Source organism: Grampus griseus (genome assembly GCF_964374135.1).
Source record: "Grampus griseus genome assembly, chromosome: 2".
In the NCBI taxonomy this organism is placed as follows: Eukaryota; Metazoa; Chordata; class Mammalia; order Artiodactyla; family Delphinidae; genus Grampus; species Grampus griseus.
Genome location: NC_139018.1, coordinates 25,481,595 through 25,501,381, shown reverse-complemented (window position 1 = coordinate 25,501,381; position 19,787 = coordinate 25,481,595). Strand labels below are relative to the sequence as shown.

The 19,787-nt window shown below is 39.4% G+C and overlaps 1 protein-coding gene across 1 annotated transcript; it reads right to left on the bottom strand.

Moving 5' to 3' along the window:
- Positions 1-3,078: 3,078 nt before the first annotated feature.
- NOXRED1 (NADP dependent oxidoreductase domain containing 1) lies at positions 3,079-19,514 on the bottom strand (the record flags this gene model as incomplete). The annotated part of the gene is made up of 6 exons (XM_082649354.1): positions 19,345-19,514; positions 17,423-17,619; positions 12,944-13,124; positions 12,236-12,387; positions 11,346-11,568; positions 3,079-3,253 (listed from the first exon to the last, which is right to left on the bottom strand). Exons 1-6 carry the CDS (start codon positions 19,497-19,499, stop codon positions 3,079-3,081), a joined length of 1,083 nt encoding a protein of 360 aa, XP_082505480.1. The 5' UTR covers positions 19,500-19,514.
- Between the last annotated feature and the right edge of the window lie 273 nt (positions 19,515-19,787).

Here is a 19,787-nt window from a genome sequence, read left to right as displayed (position 1 = left end):
GATAAATTCTAGTACTTCATCTGGTAGTAGGAGCACGATGGAGAAACAGACTAAAAGTAAAATCACCTGCCAACCCAGATAATCCTCTTCATAAGTGCAGACAAGGAAACAGTTGTATTATTGAATCAGCATAAAATCAGACTGTGATGCACATTACAGGCAGGCCACTAAAGAGATTGCCAAGACAAGGAAATCTCACCCTTCTATATAGCCAGGCAGATATAATCCATTATTTACATGTTGACTGTCTGTATCCAAAGGAAAAATAAAAGTTCTCATATCTTAGTGACAAACAGAAAGTTACTCCCTGGAGCCAAGCACTTAGGCTAAACCCCCAGCGTCAGGGAGACAAAGCGCCATCCTTCTAAACGCCCGCATTTCAAAGAGGCGGCTCCAAGGGCCCCTCCCCCAAAAGACGGTCCCGGGATGGAAAACTGGCAGAAAGTTTATTCACCTTTTTAGAAGAGGAGCATACATCTCAAAAACAGAGAAAAAGGATTTATATTACAAGTTTTTAAAAGGAAATGTGTTATGCTGTTGGTGGGAATGTAAATTGATACAGCCACTATGGAGAACAGGATGGAGGTTCCTTAAAAAACTACAAATAGAACTACCATATGACCCAGCAATCCCACTACTGGGCATATACCCTGAGAAAACCATAATTCAAAAAGAGTCATGTACCAAAATGTTCATTGCAGCTCTATTTACAATAGCCAGGACATGGAAGCAACCTAAGTGTCCATCAACAGATGAATGGATAAAGAAGATGTGGCACATATATACAATGGAATATTACTCAGCCATAAAAAGAAACGAAATTGAGTTATTTGTAGTGAGGTGGATGGACCTAGAGTCTGTCATACAGAGTGAAGTCAGAAAGAGAAAAACAAATACTGTATGCTAACACATATATATGGAATCTAAGGAAAAAAAAAAAAAGGTCATGAAGAACCTAGGGGTAAGATGGGAATAAAGACACAGACCTACTAGAGTATGGACTTGAGGATACGGGGAAGGGGAAGGGTAAGCTGTGACAAAGTGAGAGAGTGGCATGGACATATATACACTACCAAACGTAAAATAGATAGCTAGTGGGAAGCAGCCACATAGCACAGGGAGATCAGCTAGGTGGTTTGTGACCACCTAGAGGGGTGGGATAGGGAGGATGGGAGGGAGGGAGACGCAAGAGGGAAGAGATATGGGAACATATGTATATGTATAACTGATTCACTTTGTTATAAAGCAGAAACTAACACACCATTGTAAAGCAATTATACTCCAATAAAGATGTTAAAAAAAAAGGAAATGTGTTATGAAAAAGGAGGGGGGACGTTCTCATTCCTTTTTGGCATCAGAGAACAAAATTTTAAAAATATTTTTTTAGATTTGTATTTACCTGTTAAAACAACATGGCTTATAGAAGTATATCATTGACCATGGACTAGGGTCTGGGGTTTGTTTACAAGGCGTTTTATGTGGTAACTCCAGACTTTTATAAAATGAAATTCAGACCAGAGTCTGCCTGTGACTGGACTGTTCAAAAGAAATTAAAAATACTTCTTGTTGCTTGAATGACTCCAATTCCACTCTAGTTTTATAGACTAACTTCTCTTTCTCTTCCCAGCCACCCTTCTTAATCCTAAGAACCACTGTAGGGCTACCATAATCCAGAAGGGCAATGATGTACCCTATCCAGTTCCTTACATCTGAATGAATAGTCAAAGGAATCCATTTCTTTTCCTACTGAGAGAAAGAACAGTGCCTCAAATTAGCATTCATGTCACGTGTTAATGTTTGATGATGAACCTAATTTTTTCCCAAGTGGACTAGCAAAATTTTATCTTATACCATTTAACACCATACCATTGAGTCTGCTTCGCTCACAAGCATGCAAAAAAGAAAAATGTAAATGATTTACCTAAGACCATGGTGGTTTACATGTAGAGTGAATGGTTTTGTTCCAAAGCACTTTAGCATTTGGCAAACAATAGTTCTGTTCAGTGACAGAGCATAGTCAGCGCCATGCTTTCTCAACTTTATGGTTACTGCTTTGTTTTCTACTCTATTATAATTGACATAAAGTAATTGCAAAACGTAAAGGAAATAAATTTGAACTGTAGGTATAAAATCTGTATTTTGCAGAATTATTTTTAGCCATTTAATATAAATGCTGGCTTTTTTTTGTTGGGGGGTGGGGCTGTGTTGGGTCTTCGTTGCTGCGCACAGGCTTTTTCTAGTTGCACTGAGCGGAGGCTACTCTTCCTTGCGGTGCGTGGGCTTCTCATTGCGGTGGCTTCTCTTCTTGCAGAGCATGGGCTCTAGGCATGCAGGCTTCAGTAGTTGCAGCACACGGGCTCAGTAGTTATGGCACGCGGGCTCTAGGGCACACGGGCTTCAGTAGTTGCGGCATGTGGGCCCAGGGCACGCAGGCTCCAGTAGTTGTAATGCCAGCTATTTTTTAAAATGGTTTTATGGTTTAAAATAGTTTAAAGGGGAACAGCTTTAAGTAAGATAGTACCAGAACAGTCATGTTTAGCTGAAATAAGCCTAAAATGAGTCATAATTCAATTAAGATTGTTTACCACACATTTTATTTTTCTACTCAAAGTGTGGGACAGTCAAGGTGTATCATTTGTCAGCTACATGCTGCTAAAGGGAAAGAATGTAACTACATACTGTAGCTACGTATTGTAGGAAAAGAATGCTACAGAAGAAGTATGTAACCATTTAATAATGACAGTATAACTTCTTGAATTTAGCTTTTAGACAAGAGATAATTTGAATTAACTGAATTGATAATTAACTGCTGGGGAAGCAGCTTACTTAAGTGTGTCAGGTTATGTGGTTTCATTCAGTTGCTTCCAAAAGCCAGACACACCCAAATATACTGATGTAAAGAACCTTTTGTTTTATTCTAGATTTTAAAGAGCCATCAGTACAATTTTCTAATTCCTTACTGCCTAACATATGGCAAACACCATACAGGCACATGACTTCCACTGTCAATTATGATAATCAGGGCATTACCACTGTAGAGGGAGAAAAACATCCTGATTCCTGAGGTCTCTTCTCTTATTAGGATGAAAAACCTGTGGAAACCTCTGGCTCTTGTTCTTTGGTTAGGGTGATACCAAATGAATCACAGTATAGGTGGGTAAGGTTGTCCTGAAAAGTAGTGCTGTGTGAGAGATACTGGCTAAAGGGAGTTTCCTTGAGTTGCACAGCAGTCAGATCAAACCAGGGGAAAGGCCTGGGGTAAGGAAAAAAATAGTGTTACTTTTTTATGTCTGTTTAATACATCTGATTTTGCTGTTAAACATTTCCTTTAAAGAAAGTTCTCCTCCACTTGGAAATAAGGTTCTTCATTTTCTATATCAAACTAATTAAAATTCTTAGTTAAATTAAAAATTCATCTGGGTCTATTCAACATGTGGATTTCATTGTACTTATGAGTTTTCACACTTACAATTCTCTAAGTGCATTTAGGGAGGAATTCATAATTAGAGAATGATTATGACAATAAAATCAACATCCTTTTCAGTATATTTTCCTTGAATTTAGAAAGAAAATACATAAGAGGATCATGGACATTAGGAATGGAAGAGACCTCATTTCTTTTACAATATCCTCTTCAAAAAAAAAAAGATACCCTCTTCAACTGTATAGGGAAAGAGGTAGGAGTTAACATGCAAATAAAAATGGGGCAATGTTAAGTATTAGTCTGTAGTGGAATTCAACTTAACAAGCATTAAGACATAGGGTTTTATAGTATTAAAAAAATCAAGAGTAAAGCAAGGATATCTGCTCTCACCACACTTATTCAACATACCACTAGAAGTTGTAGCCAGTGCAATAATACAAGAAAAGGAAATGAAAGGCACACAGATTGGAAAGGGAGAACTGAAACTGTTGCTATATATAGATGACATGATGGTCCATGTAGATAATCCAAAGGAATCTAAAAAAAAGAAAAAATCTCCTAGAACTAATAAACGAATTCAGCAAGGTCATAGGATATAAAATAAACATAAAATAAATTTTATTTATATATATTAGCAATGAACTCTTGGGCAAAAAAACCCTAAAAATGCAGTTCCTTTCACACACAAAAAATAGAATACTTAGATGTAAATCTAACAAAACATGTACAGGACTTGTATATTGAAAACTACGAAATACTGATGAAATAAGGAAGATATAAATGGAGAGATATACTGTGTAAATGGATGGGAAAATTTAACATTATAAAGATGTCAACTCTCCACAAATTGATCTATAGATGTAATGGTAAAACAAAAATTAGTGACAACATCAAATGCTGGTGAGGATGCAGAGAAACTGAATCATACATTGCTAATGATGTAAAAGGATATAACAACTTTGAAAAACTGTTTGGCAGTGTCTTAAAAAAATAAACATGCAGCCAGTCATTGCACCCTTGAGCATTTGTCCCAGAGAAATTAAAACTTATGTTTACACAAAAACCTGTACATGAATGTTCAAAGCATCTTTATTCACAATAGCCAAACACTGGAAACATCCTAGATGTCCTTCAACAGGTGAATGATTAAACAAACTATGGTACATACATGCCATGAAAACATAACTGCCATGAAAACTACTCAGCAATAAAAAAGGAATAAATTATTGATACACACAGCAACTTGGATGAATCTCCAGAGAATTATGCTAAATGAAAAAGGCCAATCCCCAAAGGTTGCATAATATATGATTCCTTTTATATAATATTCTTGAAGTGACAAAATCATAGAAATGGAGAACAGCTCAATGGTTGCCAAGTTGGGGAGGAAGGATCAAGATGAAGGATGCCTAGTTATAGAATTGTTCTGTATCTTGACTGTATCAGTGTCAATATCCTGGTCGTGGTATTGTACTATAGTTTTACAATATCTGTGTATAGCTATTGTACTATGGTTTGTTCCATTGGGGGAAACTGGATAAATGGGTACATGGGATTTCTTTGTATTATTTCTTAATAACTGCATGTGAATCAAAATTATCTAAAAAGTTTTTTTAAAAGGGGGGATACAATTAAAAAGTATAATCTACCAAGAAGATGTAAAAAGTACAAACTTCTGTTCATCAGATGATATGGCTTCAAACTTTATAAAACGAAGATTATAAATATAAACAGAATTTGAGAAACTACAATCATAGTAGAAATATTAATATGCCATGCCTCCCATTCTAATAGGTCATCTGATGTAAAAGACCATATAGCAGCACTTTTCCAACTTTAATGGACATATCACTTGGGAGCTTGTAAAAAGGCAGATTCTGATTCCATACATCTGGGGTGGGGACCCATAATCTGCATTTCTAAACAAACTCCCAGATGATGGCATGGTTATCAGGCAGTTTGAGTGGCAAGGATATGCTGAAAAGGGGAGAAATAAAGTGAAAAAATATATTCTGAATGATAAGACCACCCCTCTCCCTACACATGTGCAGCTTTCTTTCCCCAAGTTGGGTCCCAAAGACTTGAAGATACCAATATTCAGGGTTTCCCAAGGAAAAAGCTGATCAAACCACTCTGTAGTAAAGACCACAGTAGCAAACACAGAGTTTCCAAGCATCTTTTTAGTAACCACGATCTTAAATATGAGCAGACAGGACTTCCCTGGTGGCACAGTGGTTAAGAATCTGCTTGCCAGTGCAGGGGACATGGGTTCGAGCCCTTATCTGGGGAGATCCCACATGCCACAGAGCAACTAAGCCCATGCACCACAACTACTGAGCCTGTGCTCTAAAGCCCGTGAGCCACAACTACTAAACCCACGTGCCTAGAGCCTGTGCTCCACAACAAGAGAAGCCATCGCAATGAGAAGCCCTGCACTGCAACAGGGAGTAGCCCCCGCTCGCCACAACTAGAGAAAGCCCATGCGCAGCAAAGAAGGCCCAACGCAACCAAAATAAATAAATAAATTTATTTTTAAAAAATATGAGCAGACAATCAAGGTTCTCCATATACTTGAAGAAAGCTCTAAAATGAATGATAGAGACCAAAATAAATGGTCAAAAATATCCTGAAGGAAAGACTCCTCAGAGAAGAAAAAACTCTATCATTTACATTCTCAAAGGGATAAAAGATGGTATTGCATAGGGAAATGACAACAGGATGCTACATAAAAAAGGAATATTTGGAGACTAAAAAAATCTTTGAAAGTCAAAATATAGCAAAATGAAAAAACGTTCTAAATATAATAGTAAAAACAGGATAGTTGAGAAAATCTCTCAGAAAGCAGAACAAAAACACAAAGATAATGAAAATAGGAGAGCTAAAGAAAATCAGAGGATCAGCCCAGGAGGTCCAATATTTGGCTAATAAAATATTCAGAAGAGAGAACAGAGAAAACAGAGGGAAGGGGAGGAAATTATCAAAGACATAATAGGAGAAAATTAGAGAACTTGACATGCAGATTGAGAAGGACCATTGAATGTTCTGTTTCTTTTATGGGTGGCAATTACATGGATATTTGCTTTACAATAAGTCATTAAACTGTATATTTATGAATTTATGGAATAGATACTTTTCTGTGTACATATTTTACAATCTTTTGTTTTTTAAGTTAAGGGGAAAAAGGGAGAGGCCCACCAACTGCCCAACACAGTGCATTAAAATAGACCCACATCATGACGCATAATAAAATTTCAGGATGCTGAAGTCAACAGATACTATAAGCTTCCAGAGAGAAAAGGAACAGATTTCAGACCAAGCATGAATTGAAGAATTAGAAGGGCACTGTACCTCTCAACAGCAATTTAAAAGCTGAAAGATGATGGAGCAATGCCTTCAAAATTCTGAGGGATGGGCTTCCCTGGTGGTGCAGTGGTTAAGAGTCCGCCTGCCAATGCAGGGGACACGGTTCGAGCCCTGGTCCGGGAAGATCCCATATGCTGCAGAGCAACTAAGCCCGTGCACCGCAACTACTGAGCCTGCACTCTAGAGTCCGTGAGCCACAATTACTGAGCCTGTGTGCCACAACTACTGAAGCCCGTGCCTAGAGCCTGTGCTCCACAACAAGATAAGCCACCGCAATGAGAAGCCGGCACACCGCAACAAAGAGTAGCTCCAGCTCGCTGCAACTAGAGAAAGTCCACATGCAGCAATGAAGACCCAACACAGCTAAAAATAAAATAAAATAAAATAAAAAATTCTGAGGGAAAATTGTTTCTACCCTAGATTCTTTTTTTTTTAATTCTTTTTGTTGCAATGGTGAATGGGATTGTTTCCTTAATTACTCTTTCTGATCTTTCGTTGTTTGTGTATAGGAATGCAAGAGATTTCTGTGCATTTATTTTGTATTCTGCAACTTTACCAAATTCATTGATTAGCTCTAGTAGTTTTCTGGTGGCATCTTTAGGATTCTCTATGTATAGTATCATGTCATCTGCAAACAGTGACAGTTTTACTTCTTTTCCAATTTATATTCCTTTTATTTCTTTTGCTTCTGATTGCCATGGCTAGGACTTCCAAAACTATGTTGAATAATAGTGGCAAGAGTGGACATCCTTGTTGCTTTGTATTTCTGTGGTGTCCGTCGTAACTTCTTCTTTTTCATTTCTAATTTTACTGTTATGAGTCCTCTCCCTCTTTTTTTGATGAGTCTGGCTAAAGGTTTATCAATTTTATCTTCTCAAAGACCAGCTTTTTGTTTTATTGATATTTGCTATTGTTTTCTTTGTTTCTATTTCATTTATTTCTGCTCTGATCTTTATGATTTCTTTCCTTCTACTAACTTTGGGTTTTTTCTTCTTTCTCTAGTTCCTTTAGGTGTAAGGTTAGATTGTTTATTTGAGATTTTTCTTGTTTCTTGATGTAGGCTTGTATTGCTATAAGCTTCCCTCTTAGAACTGCTTTTGCTGCATCTCATAGGTTTTGGATCGTCGTGTTTTCATTGTAATGTGTCTCTAGGTATTTTCTGATTTCCTCTTTGATTCCTTCAGTGATCTCTTGGTTATTTAGTAACGTATTGTTTAGCCTCCATGTGTTTGTGTTTTTTACGTTTTTTTCCCTGTAATGGATTTCTAATCTCATAGCATTGTGGTGGGAAAAGATGCTTGATGTGATTTCAGTTTTCTTAAATTTACTGAGGCTTGATTTGTGACCCAAGATGTGATCAATCCTGAAGAATGTTCCATGTGCACTTGAGAAGAAAGTGTAATCTGTTGTTTTTGGATGGAATGTCCTATAAATATCAATTAAATCTATCTGGTCTATTGTGTCACTTAAAGCTTGTGCTTCCTTATTAAGTTTCTGTTTGGATGATCTGTCCATTGGTGTAAGTGAGGTGTTAAAGTCCCCCACTATTATTGTGTTACTGTTGATTTCCTCTTTTATAGCTGTTAGCATTTGCCTTATGTATTGAGGTGCTCCTATGTTGGGTGCATATATATTTATAATTGTTATATCTTCTTCTCAGATTGATCCCTTGATCATTATGCAGTGTCCTTCCTTGTCTCTTGTAACATTCTTTATTTTAAAGTCTATTTTATCTGATATGAGTATTGCTACTCCAGCTTACTTTTTTTTGTTTTTTTTTGCGGTACGCGGGCCTCTCCCTGTTGTGGCCTCTCCCATTGCGGAGCACAGGCTCCGGACGTGGAGGCTCAGCGGCCATGGCTCACGGGCCCAGCTGCTCCGCGGCATGTGGGATCTTCCCAGACTGGGGCATGAACCCGTGTCCCCTGCATCGGCAGGTGGACTCTCAACCACTGCGCCACCAGGGAAGCCCCCAGCTTTATTTTGATTTCCATTTGCATGGAATATTTTTTTCCATCCCCTCACTTTCAGTCTGTATGTGTCCGTAGGTCTGAAGTGGGTCTCTTGTAGACAGAATACATATGGGTCTTGTTTTTGTATCCATTCAGTGAGCCTGTGTCTTTTGGTTGGAGCATTTAATCCATTCACGTTTAAGGTAATTATTGATATGTATGTTCCTATTACCATTTTCTTAATTGTTATGGGTTTGTTTTTGTAGTTCCTTTTCTTTGTGTTTCCCACTTAGAGAAGTTCCTTTAGCATTTGTTGTAGAGCTGGTTTGGTAGTGCTGAATTCTCTTAGCTTTTGCTTGTCTGTAAAGCTTTTGATTTCTCCTTCGAATCTGAATGAGATCCTTGCTGGGTACAGTAATCTTGGTTGTAGGTTCTTCCCTTTCATCACTTTAAATATATCGTGCCACTCCCTCTGGCTTGTAGATTCCTACTGAGAAATCAGCTGTTAAACTTATGGGAGGAGTTCCCTTGTATGTTATTTGTCATTTTTCCCTTGTTGCTTTCAAAATTTTTTCTTTGTGTTTAATTTTTGTCAATTTGATTATTATGTGTCTCAGCATGTTTCTCCTTGGGTTTATCCTGCCTGGGACTCTCTGCACTTTCTGGACTTGGGTGGCTATTTCCTTTCTCATGTTAGGGAAGTTTTCAACTATAATCTCTTCAAAGATTTTCTCGGGTCCCTTCTCTCTCTCTTCTCCTTCTGGGACCCCTATAATGCAAATGTTGTTGCGTTTAATGTTGTCCCAGAGGTCTATTAGGCTGTCTTCATTTCTTTTCATTCTTTTTTCTTTATTCTGTTCCGTGGCAGTGAATTCCACCATTCTGTCTTCCAGGTCACTTATCCGTTCTTCTACCTCAGTTATTCTGCTATTGATTACTTCTAGTGTAGTTTTCCTTTCAGTTATTGTATTGTTCATCTCTGTTTGTTTGTTCTTTAATTATTCTAGGTCTTTGTTAAACATTTCTTGCATCTTCTCGATCTTTGACTCCATTCTTTTTCCGAGGTCCTGGATCATCTTCACTATCATTATTCTGAATACTTTTTCTGGAAGGTTGCCTATCTCCACTTCATTTAGTTGTTTTTCTGGGGTTTTATCTTGTTCCTTCATCTGGTACAAAGTCCTCTGCCTTTTCATTTTGTCTATCTTTCTGTGAATGTGGTTTTCTTTCCACAGGCTGAAGGACTGTAGTTCTTGCTTCTGCTCTAACCTAGATTCTCTACCTGGCTATGTTCTCAATAAAATATTAGGTTAGAATAAAAACATTTTCAGACACAGTCCCTAAAAATTACTTCCTATGCAGGCTTTTCTAAGGAAGCTACTGGAGAAGGACAGATTCCACCATAATGAAGAAGGAAATGAATCCAGAGGAAGAGGGGTCCAGGAAAAAGAGATCCAGCATAAGAGAGAGGCAAAGAGAATCCCAGGATAAGGGGGAAGGAAAATTCCCAAACTGAAAGTGTACCACAGGTCATTGGTGATTAATTAGAACACAAAAGATAAGAGGGGGGTAAGATCAAGGATTACTTCCAGGTTCTGGCCTGAACAACTCCACAAAGGAGCATGTAATGGCAACCTAAGTCCCCGAAGTGGAAAAGATCACCCAGGAACAAAGTGTAGAATGAAAAGAAAGGAATGCCTAGGACAGAGCCCTGAAAACTCCCAGATTTAAGGATAGGGCATAAGAGGAGCTGGCAAAGGAGGAATCGGAGGAGCAGGAGGAAAATGAAGAGAATGTGAGGGTATCATGAAAGCTAAGAGAAAAGATTGTTTCAAGAAGGAAGGCATGTTCAATAGCCAAGGAAGAAAAGGATAAATTTAGTGACATGGAAGTCACTGGTAACAAGGGCAACCATTTGTCTCTATTAGATTATTAAAGATTAAAAAGAATGATCTAATAGTTATCAAGCTATAGTGAAATGGCACTCTCATACACTATTGGTAGAAATATAAGTATCACTTTTTTGATAAGCAATTTAGGAATACCTATCAAACATAAACTATATATAACCTCTGACCCAGAAATTTTACTGGTACAAGTGTGCAAAGTTTAAGGATGAAATGTTCAAAGCAGCCCTTTGTGCAAAATGTGGGGCAAAGGAACTACATTGCCATCAAGAGGAAATAGGATGAATAAATGTAGCTAAAGAAATGTATCCAATGGATGCCTGCACAGCACTCATAAATGAAATAGATATGACTGTACTAACATAGAATGGTACCTATGATGTAGTAAGTATAATCCCCATGTTTCTAAAATGTATATATAGATACAGATATGCATATACATTATAATGACAATATAAATATATGTTTGTAAATGCATAGGTAGAAAGACAAAAATACAAAAACCATCAGAGGTAAAGTCTATGAAAAGGGATTTGGGGGGCAAAGGAGGGCTCTCACTTTTCCACTAGTTGGATTTTTTTTATAAGAATGTATTCGTTTTATACATTTCTAAAGATAACATGAAAGGAAAAAGATAAAAGCATCTTCTAAGAAAACAGTGTGGGAGAAGTTAGAATGGCCACTCATCTAATACTTTACCTTTTCCGAGACAGGTTCTTGGCATAGGCTTTGCTGACAAAATCTTGTGCTTGAAATTTTTGGAAAGACGCTCTATCTTTCTCACAGGCTTCAAAGTGCTTGGCGAGGAACAGTTCATTCAGAAGCTGCAGCACTTGTGAGTGGGGCATGTCCTTTTCTGTGCAGACATTTATGGCTGCATAGAACACTCCCTCCAACCATTTGATATTGAGGATTATTCCCCCTAAACATCAATGAAAAAGGAAATACCCGTTAGCACCACCAAAAAGGTTTGCAGGGAACCTAGGACAAACCCCAGACGGTGAACAGCCACCTTCTGTCCAAGACAGTTTGGTTACATGAACCTCAAGATAAGCGCTCTTCCTTTCTAGGCCAAGAACCCTGTTTGTGCCCTTTATAACACATTGCATGTTGACCCTACCAGAGGAAGACAGATATGTTAATGTAGGCGTTGCTGATGACAAATGCATCTCTAGAAATCTCTAGAATGGTCCTTGCCAATAAGGCAAACTGCAAGGTTACAGTAAGGAAAAGCCATTTAGTCCCAGACACTGCATCCTCTGGTTTAAATAGGCTCTCTCCTCTGGTTGTTTCCAATTCATCCTTAAAGGGTCCGATTAATCACACTTCTTAGCTTTCCCTAAAAAGGCTACTTTTTGCCACCAAAGCTGTTCCCATGTAAAACCTAAATAGCTGAGAATGTATCTAGCTTGTACTTATACACACACACACACCCTCAGCACACATGCATGCACGCACACGCACACACACGCGCGCGCGCACACACACACACACACACAGACACACACACACACAGGGATTTAATAAGATAGCAGTAGGCCAAGAGGAAGGTAATTTTTAAAAGTACCAAAAATATCGTGAGCCATTACCAGCAGGACTGTAGGGACAGGTAGCCTGAAGAATCACAGGGTCTTGGAGAGCAGCTGTGATTTCCTTATTGGCCCCCCAGATGCTGGCAAGATCTTCAACACACTGATACTGAGGCCGCAAGACATTGGTGTGCTTCAGTAGGAGTTTCAACCTGAAAGTAAAGCCACCAACGCAGGAAGTGCAGGGCCCAGACTAGAATAAAGCACCACGTGACCCACTGAGTTTACATCCAGCCCCAACAATGTAGTCCCCTGCACAGCACTGCTCACAGGCAAACGCAGGTGTGGGTCGGCACTGGGGCACTACATCTTAGATGGATTGTTCACCCATCCACTCAAAACTTACTCAATGTCACCCCAAGCCAGGCACTGAGCTAGACACTCGAGGTACAAAAATAATATCTGACACATGCTCCACATCAATTTTCATGCTGTTGAGTGGCGTACAAGGGGAACACTCATCAGCTTCAAGTAGTTGGAAGTAATGCTCTACTGCAGTTCTAAACATTTGCACATCAAAGAAAAGGTCCCACCCACAAGTGCTGGAAAAGCGGGGAAGACACAGTTTCAAAGGCTGGCTGGTCCTTCTGCCAATGAAGCTGCTTCCACCTTATGACTGGGAATGACCAACTCCAAGAGGTAGGGGCCAGGGTGGAGATGAGCAGACAGAGCAGTCCTGCCAATCCTGTGCTCACCCTAACAAGATACCTGGGTAGTGGGACGGCAGCCACAAAGCTGTACACAATGCAGGCTTTTCCAAGGCTGGTTTGAATTTCTGCACAGATATTAGACAGCTGAGATGGCAGGCAGCAGAGGAATATCACGTTGGCCCACTCCACCAGAGAAGAGTTACAGTAAAAGCACTGGATCCCCAGTTTCTTGAATTCATCTGGGAGGGAATAAAGGAAGTCAGAAAGATCACAGTACAAAGAACTTCGAACTCAACATCAGCTGTGGGGAGAGGATGACAATTATTTTATCTCAAGTCTTGCCACCACATTAATCAGAAGAGATTCCCTCATGCCTGCTAAAAGCCACGCAGCAAAGCCCTGACCCCATGACTATGGCAGGAGGTGCCACTGCAGCAGTGCTCGAGATTGTAAGATAATTCATCCCTACCTTATGTTTTAGACCAAATGCTAGAATTTTTCAGAGTTTCTTTTTTTAGGAAGAAAAAAGGTCTGAATGAAGCCTTCTCCAATTAACAGAATTCATCGTGTACCAGATAATGTACAAAGTACATACGTTATCTAAGGGAATCTCATAAGGACCTTATGAGACAGAGGCTAGTGTTATTCCTATATTATAGATGCAGAAACTGAGGCTTCAAGAATTCTGTGACTGGGCTGAAGTTAAACAGCTTAACTGGCTTGAAATGATGGGAAAGACTGAGAGAGTGGAAGAGTATAGGGCAGAGGTTGGGAGGAATTTGCCAAAATATGCTTACAGTTTCAGTGTACACAATTTAATGTCAATAAGATGTTTATAAATGTAGAAAGAAATGTATAACTCATGTAGTTGCTAAAAACACTTCTTGGTAGTTAATCATTTAATTGTACTTATTGTGATCTGGATCCTCAAAAGTAAAAATGTGAACTCACATACGGTAGTATGTTTTAAGTGTTATCAGAGAACAGGATGTTAGACATTGCAGAGGTCAGTTCTTCTCTTAACCACCACAAGTATGTGATAAAGTTGATGCTGAGGTTATCTGGGTACTCAGGTACTTCCAGGTAGGAAGATACACAGGACAAAGAAGAACTTTAGAAAACATGCATATCCACTTTGCTTCCATATGTGGTTCTCAAAAGTGCACAGAAGCTGATGCTGAGCATTTTGAATTCTTGCTTCCTTAATACAACATACAGTGATATTCTATGACTGTAATTTTATTATTAATAAACATATCGCTTCCCAGAAGAATATATGCATTTTATTGAAATGTCATATATACTGGTCCTATTGATGAGATTTAAGAAATCTGCCTTGAGGGGTTAAGATTTTTTTAGTTTCCTTAATACAGAAGGAACATTTACAAATCAATAAGAAAAATCATACAGGCATCCAACAGAAAAATTGAACAAAAAAGAACTCAAAAATGATGAAATAGCAATAAGCCTATAAAAAATTTTAATTCTTCTAGTGATCAGTGAAAGACATATTAAAATAAGAAAAATTGTAAAGGCATATTAAAATGGTGATTAAAAAAAAGATTCCCAGAATTGACAAGCGTGTAGTAAAATGGGTATTCTTACACACTGTTGATGAAAGTTTATACCTGAACAACATCCTTTGTAGGTCAGTTTGAAAAAATATATTAGAAGTTTCTTTAAAAATTAAATATACCTATCATATGACCCAGCCACCCCATTCCCAAGTGTTTACTCAAGAAAAATAAAAGCATTTATCCACACCAATATTTGTACACAAATGTTCATAATAGCTTTATTTGTAATAGCCCCAAATTGGAAACAACCTGAATGTCCATCAACAGAGGAATAAATGAACTATGGAGTATCCATGCAATAAAACACTACTCAGAAATAAAAAGAATATCAATACATGCAACACACGGATATATCTCAAAATAATTATGCAGAGTGAAAGAATTCAGACCATTGCGGGGAGGGATAAATTAGGAATTTGGGAGTAATATATACACACTACTATATATAGAATAAACAATAAGGACCTACTGTATAGCACAGGGAACTATACTCAATATTTTGTAATAACCTATATGGGAAAAGAAATATATGAATATAGAATATATTCTGTGTAATATATTTTCTATATATATATACATATAACTGAATATACATAACTGAATCACTTTGCTGTACATCTGAAACTAACACAACATTGTAAATCAACTATACTTCAATAAAAAAATTAATTACAAAAAGAATTCAGACCAAAGAAGAAGTACAAACTGTATGACTCCATTTATACAAAACTCTACAAAATGCAAACTAATCAGTAGTGACAGAAATCAGATCAGTGGGGATTTCCCTGGTGGCGCAGTGGTTGGGAGTCCGCCTGCCAATGCTAGGGGACACGGGTTTGAGCCCTGGTCTGGGAAGATCCCACATGCCATGGAGCAACTAAGCCCATGCGCCACAACTACTGAGCCTGTGCTCTAGAGCCTGCAAGCCGTAACTACTGAAGCCTGCGTGCCTAGAGCCTGTGCTCCGCAACAAGAGAAGCCAATGCAATGAGAAGCCCGCGCACCACAACGAAGAGTAGCCCCCGCTCTCTGCAACTAGGGAAAGCCCGCGTGCAGCAACAAAGACCCAACGCAGCTAAAAATAAAATAAATAAACAATTAATTAAAAAAAAATCAGATCAGTGGTTTCCTGAGTGGGTTCTGCAGGGAGGTAGAGAGATTCATTACCTTGATTACGTTGATGGTTTCACAGGAGCATACACGTGTCACAAAACATCAAACTGTACACTTTATTTTTAAAATTTATTTTAAAAATATTTATTTACTTAGGCTGCACTGGGTCCTTAGTTGCGGCACGCAGGATCTTTCAGTTGCGGCATGCAGGCTTCTTAGTTGCAGCATGCGGACTTCGTAATTGCGGCATGCATGTGGGATCTAGTTCCCAGACCAAGGATTGAACCTGGGACCCCTGCATTGGGAGCTAAGTCTTACCCACTGGACCACCATGGAAGTCCCTGTACACTTTTTAAAAAATATTTATTTATTTATTTTCTTTTTTTTGGCTGCGTTGGGTCTTAGTTGCAGCATGTGGGATCTTGGTTGAGGCATGCAGGATCTTTTTTTCATTGCCGTGCATTGGCTCTTCATTGCGGTGCTCAGGCTTCTCTCTCGTTGTGGCTATGGATTTTCTCTCTCTAGTTGTGGCACGCGGACTCCAGAGCACGTGGGCTCTGTATTTGCGGCTTGCGGGCTCTCTCATTGAGGCGCGTGAGCTCAGCAGTTGTGGCACACGGGCTTAGTTGCCCTGCAGCACGTGGGATCTTAGTTCCCTGACCAAGGATTGAACCCGCGTCCCCTGCTTTGGAACGTGGATTCTTTACCACTTTTAAAATGTGCAGTTTAGAACTTCCCCAGTGGTCCAGTGGTTAAGACTCCACACTTCAATGCAAGGGGCACGGGTTCGATCCCTGGTTGGGGAACTAAGATCCCACATGCCTTGTAGCCTGGCCAAGAAATTTTTTTTTAAATGTGCAGTTTATTATATACAAAGTATATCTGAATAAAGCTGTACCTGTACTTTGACCTAGTAATTTTGTTTTTTAAATTATGTAAAAGGAAGTCCTACTAAATAAGGCACAGTTACATAAATTATCATACAGTCATACTTAGGAATACTATACAACCTTAAAATCATGAGTTTGAAGACTGTCAAATAATATGAGAATAGGCTCATGATACATTAAGTGAAAAAAGCAGGATACAAAAAGCTTTGTAGAGTGTTAATTACTGATATAATGAGAGGAAAAAATGGGAAAGAAATGATAACCCTGCTAGAATTATAGGTAGTTATTATTTACTTCCCTATAGTTTTCTAAATTTTCTATAACATTCATATATTACTTTACATTAAAAATATTTTGAAGTATAATTTACATACAATGCAACACACAGATCTGAAGTAAATAGTTTGATCAACTTTGACAAATGCATACACCTATGTAACTCACACCTCTCTCAAGATACAGAATATTTCCAACTCCCCAGTAAGTTCCCTTGGGCCTCTTCTCAGTCTCCCCAGAAGCAACCACTGTTCTGATTTCTATCACCATAAGTTAATAAATGGAATCATTATAAAACTTAAAAAAAAAATTTCAGTAAATGTTATTTTAAAAGAATAAGGCCAAATATTTGGAACTGGTAAACACCACTCAGACTCTAACTGGTCCAGTTAGAAAATTTGAATTCTGTTTGGAAACCTTCTCTATATCAAAGACCCAGAAAGATATCTCGCCACCAAGGGCACAGGGAGGAGATATGGATATAAATATTTAGGTGGAGAAGAAAGTTGCTTTAAGGAACAAGTTAAAAAACCATCTTCCTGGCTTTTCTGGGGGCTAGCAAGCTGAGAACTCAGCATGCTGTATGCGAGGATTCCTCTTTTGAGGGACCCTTTCAAAATGGCCTCGTCACCACCTAAAGAGCACACCCAAGCCTCCCTTCTATTGCGCAGAGCTCCTCACCTAGGGCCTCTGGCCTCCGAGTGGAGATCCTCAGGCTGTCAGCTGGGATGGGGACAAGCTGAAGCAGTGTGTGAGCCAGCTGCTTCCCAAGGTGGCCGCCTCCAATGATGCCCACCTTTAACGCATCGTCATCAGGAGTGTCTTCACGCAATCCAGCCAAGCGACATCTAGAAGTTTGCTTCTCCTGTAATGATTTTCTGGAGAATGATTCTCTGGAGAATGAACACAGACACACACCCAAGTAAACGCAGACCCTTAGTCCTTCTTGACCGTCAACCTCTGACGTTCTCTGGTTTAACTTCCTCACATGCAGCCTGCTGTGACACCATAAGTACTTCAGAGAGTAGAATTCCAATTATGTCCCACTGATCCAGCTTCACTGATGGAATGAAATGTTCCTCCTGAGTGAATTTTCCAGGAAGTAAAGCATACCCCTTTCAAAGGATCAGAACTTGTTTAAAACATTCTTAAGTGAACATTTTTTGGGTTATATGTATCGTGCATTTCCCTGCCTTCTTAAACACAAGGTCTGACTACTTAACCATTTCTTTGACTCAGGACCATCACTGTGAACAGCCTAATTACAATTACACCTTATCCTGGAACATGGGGAGCCAGTTCCTTCATTGTTTCCCGTGCAGACAGCTGTCAATTTCCATCTCCATCAGGATGAGTGCACCCCTCTCCTACTATACACCTCCTCTTTCTAGTTTGTTATTTCAGTTCTGCACAAACCCAGGAAACCATGTAACTTAGCTTTTTTCCAAACGTAATGATTTATAACAGTAAATGGTTTATAAGGGAAAACAGACCTAAGAAACTGAGGATCAAGGATCTGAGGCCACTCTTTCTGGAGGTTCACTTGACCCAAGATGAACAAAGTCTGACCTCTGAATACATAAGGCATTTTTATGTTGTTATATGGCAATCTTGTATTTGTTCTGTATTTCTGTGAAAATTGGAGTCTTAAAGCTCTGGAGTTTCCATGTAAGCATCACAAGCCCCATTCTAGTTAAGGCTTCTCTTTTGGTTAAAAGGAGAGCATTTTCTCTCTGTGCCTGATCCTTCCAAACAGAAGATGCCTCCTGGAAGTTTCCCATGTTGGTTTCTCATCACTCACCTTGGAGACAGCCAATAGGTTTACTACGCATCCTTATCAGTCAGCCAGTCAGCAAACTTCTTGAGTAGTCTGCCTCCTCGGGTATGTGCTGTATCTATAACATGTTTAATTCAGATCTGGTCCCACCATTAGATTAATTAGGAATTAATCTAATTTCAGAGAAAAGTAAACTGAGAAGCAGACTGAGGGGTTGGGGGGTGGGGACAAATGCTCTAGGAGTGACCTAGAGTTACAGAATCCAGGAGCCTAGTCCTAGGTACTTGGCTCTCACACACCTCCTACTTAAGCATCAGAAGCCAGGACGGGACTGAGAGCTTCTTTGGAAATCAGTATTCCTGGTTTCAGGCAAGTCATCCAGCCATAAGGACCCCCAAATTTCCAGGAAGCTTTCTTGTGAGGAAGCATTCCACTGTTAGCTCAGCCCCAAAAGAAAAAAATGACCCCATTTTCAGCCAGTAGCCATGGAATGGCTAGTGATTAGTAGCTGTGGCAGACAAGCTGGTCATCCTGATGAGGGAGTGAATGATAGGATGGATGAACGAACGAATGAATGGATTATTTAATGTCTACTCACTGAAAGGAAATCACCACTAATCCATGCTTTATTACATAAACACAGCCAAGGGACCCTGGTATGCATTTCCCTGGTGCTTTCAGACCAGCAGTACTCGAGTGTGGGTTGTAAAAGGTAGGAGGACACTCCCCCTGCCAAAGTTACTCTCCAATATAAAAAGTTTAAGTCATCTGGAGTCTCTGCAGTGAAATTCTTCTCCATCTGCCTGACCTTGGAGACCCAGCTTACCTCAAATTATGGAGTAGCTTGCAGAAGAAGGTTGCATGGGCACAGGCCTTGGTCATCAGCCCATGAGAACGGCCCAGCAAATACAGCCAGCTGTGGTCTTCCTCTTGAATCCCATACTCAAACTGCAGTGTCTCAAGGTCCTCTAGCATGTCCATCTCCAAACCAGCATCTCCTGCAACAACAGACACCAATCAACTCGGCTCCCTGTCCGGGAAGAAGAAGGAGTCTACGCAGGAGGGTGTGTGTGCCCAAGTCTCAGGGTCTCCTGATGGTGGCTTCAGCACCTCTCCTCCTGGTTATGAACTGGCAGCTCTCATCCACTTCTCTGAGTGTGAGTCCTGGAGGATTCCTAAGCACTGACTACCCGTGAGTCAGGAATACTGAATTCATGGAAAACCTGGACAAAATCCATATAGGCTCCAGGCACAGTTTTCAGCAGATGC